General features: G+C 48.3%; 1 protein-coding gene across 1 annotated transcript in view; it reads right to left on the bottom strand.

Annotated features, from left to right (window-relative positions):
• TSPAN32 (tetraspanin 32) overlaps nt 1-519 on the bottom strand; it is a gene marked incomplete at its 5' end in the record, with an annotated part of 18253 nt that extends 17734 nt beyond the window's left edge. Inside the window, one exon of the mRNA XM_010145282.1 lies at nt 445-519. Coding sequence (XP_010143584.1) covers nt 445-519 — 75 coding nt within the window. The remainder of the gene's footprint in view (nt 1-444) is intronic.
• Nucleotides 520-4671: the final 4152 nt, after the last annotated feature.

The raw sequence follows: 4671 nt of genomic DNA, 5'->3' as shown, positions 1-4671 counted from the left end.
TTGGCCAGAGACACCCCCAAGAGTCACACCCTGCCACCACCTTTGAAAAGAGGCTCCAAGCCGACGTTAGCGGGAATTTGAGCTGGCTGGAAATGACCTGTCAAAAGTCAAGCATCTCATTTCAAACAAAACAAGACAAAAAACATCCCCTGCAAAAAAAAAAATCCCAAAGCTACTTGAAACGAGACATGGATTTTGTTTTGCTTTTGGGACAACATGTTTGCCCTGCGCGGGGGTTTCCATGGCTTCTCCCATTGGCGAGGCGGCTGACGAAAGCAGCCCCGTTCTTGCAAAAGACGAAGGCGACAGAGTGTGTGTCTGATAGACCTCGGCACGGATGGGCTGATTACTGCCAGATGTCATTTTACAGGAGAAATAGCTGCTACAAACAAAAGTCTCCCTCTGAAGGGATTCTGGTGGGATTTCCCAGCCGCTGCCGCTTACCTCTGAGCTGTGTGTGTACCTCCAGCAGGCAGCTGGGACCGATCCGCAGAAGGCCAGAGCAAAACAGAAAAATCCCTGAGGATGGAGAGGAAAAATACCATCAGTTATAGCACGGGGAGAAGAAAACCCATTTGGAAACACCGTCAGGATATATTTAATCCGCTTGTTTGAGCAAGTCTAGTTAAAGTTAGAGCTAAACATCACCTTCTTTTAATATCCCTCATAATGTTGGTTACTTAAAAGAAATTAGATGGATAATAATGTGATTCTCCATCGGGAGCCCTCTAATTACACTGTGACTATTCTACGAGGTTGACCAAAAAAGCACCTGGCCTCCTGATGGTTAAAACCTGCTCTGTCCAAAGTCCCCTTGAAAAAAAGGAGAGAAGAACGTTTTATTTACAGCTTGCTCCTCTTCTGCAGCAGGACCGTGCCCCAGAATAGCATATTCTTACAGGATTCAATCCCCCACATTTAAAACTTGGCTATCTGTTTCAAAAAGAGGAAAACCTGTGTGAATAGTCCATAAAGAAGGGAGTAACCAGGATGGAGAGCAACCTGCTCTGGAAAAGGAGCTGGACTTTACTCTTGGCCAGGTGGCAGCTGCACAGCCAAGCCGCCTTCCTGAAATCACCACCATCCTCGTGAGACCGAAGGACGACAGAAATATAATCAAAGCCAGCGACTGACCCTGAAGTGTCTAAACAATAATGGCAATGATGCAGGAGGCGGCTTGACTTTTGATTTCTTCCCGCAGCTTGCGGAGCTGGAAGTTACACGTGTTGTCTCTTTATTTGAGCAAATCTGGTCCAAAAAACCCCCCCCGATATTATCAGTGCTTGTCTGTTGTGACAGCTGGACCAAAAGACCTTGTTCACATAAAAAAAAAATAAATAAAAAAGGAAATAGAAAAGTGCCTGTGAGGTGTTTGAAGGCCAAACAGGCTCATCAAATATGAATCCACAGCTTAGACTTGGAATGGCGAAAGATGATGAATAAGCACCAGTTGAAAAGTATTGCCCTTACAATTTTTCTGTGGAACTGTCCCTCTTCCAACATGAAGTTACATAGCAGTGGAACATTACCCAACTGACTGCAGCTTATTTTGGTTTCTACTTTTTTTTCTCTGAGTGCTTTAATAGTATGATAAAGCTGAAATCACTTTAAAAAGATTAAACTTTCCCACATTCAAGCTGAAGGAGAGGAAGAAGAGTGTTGCTGCTACCAATCCTACTTCACCAAAAAACTTTTGCTTAAAAGTATGGTTTAAAAAAAACCCGAAGCCTCAAACCCCTCCATAAGCAGCAAGAAAGGAAAATGTGTTACTTCAAATGTCGGAAAAGAATGTGAACACGCCGATAAACTGTGTTCTGATGGTTCTCGTCCATCTTCTGCCTGCAGCATCCCTCTGCTCGCGACAGAACAATGCCCTGCCCAGGGCTTTGCTCCAGGAACAAGGCTGTCGTTGGCATTTCACCACTTTTTGGGTGCTGCCTTCTATCAGCCTCTGCATCAGACACTGGGGAAAACCCTGGCATGGCTCTTACAAAAAACCTTAAATTATGTATGTCCAATCTCTCCTCTTGTTTTATTTTTTTGGCAGCTGCCTGGCCATCGAGGCGGTGACATCAGTCACCGCCTTGCCAGGAGCTGAACTGGGACAGTAGAAGACTCTAGAGGAGGTGAGTGGAAAGTCTGATAGAATGCTGGCGTGACGAAGGGGATACAAAATGGGGAAGAGCCTGCAGTGCGAGATGCCGTAGACCAAAGCACAGCATAGACCCAGCTGGGGTGGGAGGTTCAACCCCTGCAGGTACAGCACAAACTGGCGGTGGGAGGAGGGGAGGCTACACAGGCATTTCAGGTTGCTCCTCATTAGGACCAGACCCTGCATTTTCAGCCTCCAACAACTTCCTGCCCAAACTAACAACATAACAAAGACAACGTTCTCACCAAAATCAAGCTCAAAGCCAAGAAAAAAAGAGAAAATTATGGCACCAATAGCAACGTGAAAGCTCTTCTGCACATCATTCCAGTAACAGTTTAATCAAGAGGACCCACCATGAACCTGGAGAGAGAGAACAACGGTGTGCCAGTGACACCACCCGTGTTTCTCCCCCTGTGCTCTCCCTTCTTTCCCCCAGCTCCAGCACTTACGACACCTCTCTGGGGCCAGAAACCCCAGCAGATCAAAATCCTCCCTCTCATCTTCCTTTCCTCAGCTCCATCCCACATCTCAGTTCTCTGCCTCCAGTGTCGGCTCTCCCTTTATTTCTCTCTAGCGTCGCTGGGAATACCAAGAGGAGGCCCCTCGGGAAGCTCCCCCTCCATCCAGCCAGTGCAGAGCAATTACACGGCTCCGAGAACATCTTACAAATGAATTATAGGCTGCTTTTTGCCTTCCCAGCCAAAAGGCTTTTGGAAGAGCAACTTTCTAATTCCATTAGAAGACATTTGGAGAAAAAAAAAGAAAAAGGCAACGTGTGGTTTGCATACAAAATGTGGGAGGGTTGAGGTTGGTTCACCATCTCTCAGGCCCTTGGAGCTCCTTGCGGCTGACCGCAGGCTCTGCCTGCTCCCTGTGCAGGAAGCAGCACATCAGCTCCGTGGAGAGCTGTTCCCGACCAGACATCAATTACTCTTTTATGAATGACCTTGTTTCCATCCTTGCTGCAAGGAACAATTTGTCTTTGAGAGACCTGGCGGAATCCGCAGCGCCTTCTCTGTTGGCTGGTCTATCTTTATTGTTCACCATTCTGATGCTCCCCTTTGGTTAAGGGGGTCTTTGCTTTGGACGAGGGAGGGATCCTTTAGCTCAGACGAGGTTCAGTAGCTTTGCCAAACCCCTGCATCCCCAGGGAAGGAGCCGACCCGTGCCCTGCTCAACTCCAGCTGCTTTTTGGTGCTGCTGTGGCCATTGCAAGGGCCAGCTCCCTCCGGACTTCACAGCCCAGGGGCGGGGACAGGGGGAGCCGATTTCAGGATGCATCTATCAAGCCACGCCCCTCCCTCCCTGACCCAGTTCATCTAAAAGCACACGAGGTTTTTACCTTTCCTCATAGCACACACGAGCCAGTGATCTCAGTCCGAAGGAGGAATCCATCCTCAGCTCCGGCTGAGCACAGCGGCTTTGCCCGCGCCTGCTCCCCGGGAAGCACCGGCACACGGTGCTTGGGACAGATGCTCCATCCTGAACACAAATTTTGCTCCACACAAGTGTTTTGTAGGCTAGAAAGTTCAGGTGTAATAATTTCAGCTGGGATATTCTGGTCGGCATGTTGCTCTCTGCTTTTTATTTCCTCCTCCTCTCTCTGACCAGGTAACAGCACATGGTGCCTTAAACCCCACCAGAGCCAGAGACCTTCCTCTGTACAAGCAGCACTAGCAAAACTGCAGTTTTCCTTCCTCCCTCTCCTCCCCTTCAACAGCGACGTGGCTCTCAGGGGTATGAGAGGATGTTTACGGTCAGGACTGACTGTACGATAGACTACGGCTCACCCAAAAGCAGGGTTTGCCAGAACTGGAGGACAGTCAGTAAACGTGCCACTACTCTCCCTGGTTAAGAGGAGCTTTGGGGACATCAGTCCAAGATTTTAGAACACAATTTTTGATCCTTAAGGTCTGCTACTCTCTAGAAACCAGGCTCCTCACAAGCATCATTGGATGCACAGTCTGATGGTCTGCTGCTGCTGCTGCTGCAGCTCGCAAGATGAGCTCCTGAAATACGTGTGCTTTAACCAATTTGATCTGTTCTGGATTCTAACCACTGTGCACCCGTTACCGTTATGAGGTGTGCACCCATTACCGTTATGAGGTCTGCACCCATTACCGTTATGAGGTCAGCACCAGGAAGGCCTGCAAAGACTGCGACTCCTCCCCTGGATACACACAAACCTCCTCTTTAAACAGATCAAAAAACCCAAGTGCCAGTAGGGAAACTGAGGCACAAGAAGGAGCTGGCATCCACCCGACAGGTCAGTGACCAGGGCAATGCTCCTCGAAGCCTGTCTGCATTTCCCCAGGGGAGCTGGTTTACTAAGCAGCATTGTGGTAGATAAACCACATCGATGTAGACATCACCCAAGCGTGGTTCCGTTTCCTATAGAGCCACAGCTGTCAGACACCAATTCTCTAGTGTCTTTCCTCTTTGATTAAAGAGTGAATTAAATGGTCTTTTAAACAAGACACTTGCTTTGCAGGAGAGGAGAAGTCCTTTAAAATCAATAG

The sequence above is a fragment of the Buceros rhinoceros genome, unplaced genomic scaffold, assembly GCF_000710305.1.
Source record: "Buceros rhinoceros silvestris isolate BGI_N320 unplaced genomic scaffold, ASM71030v1 scaffold4571, whole genome shotgun sequence".
Classification (NCBI taxonomy): Eukaryota; Metazoa; Chordata; class Aves; order Bucerotiformes; family Bucerotidae; genus Buceros; species Buceros rhinoceros.
The sequence above is the reverse complement of the archived record's forward strand: the minus strand, read 5'-3'. Positions and strand labels throughout refer to the sequence as shown.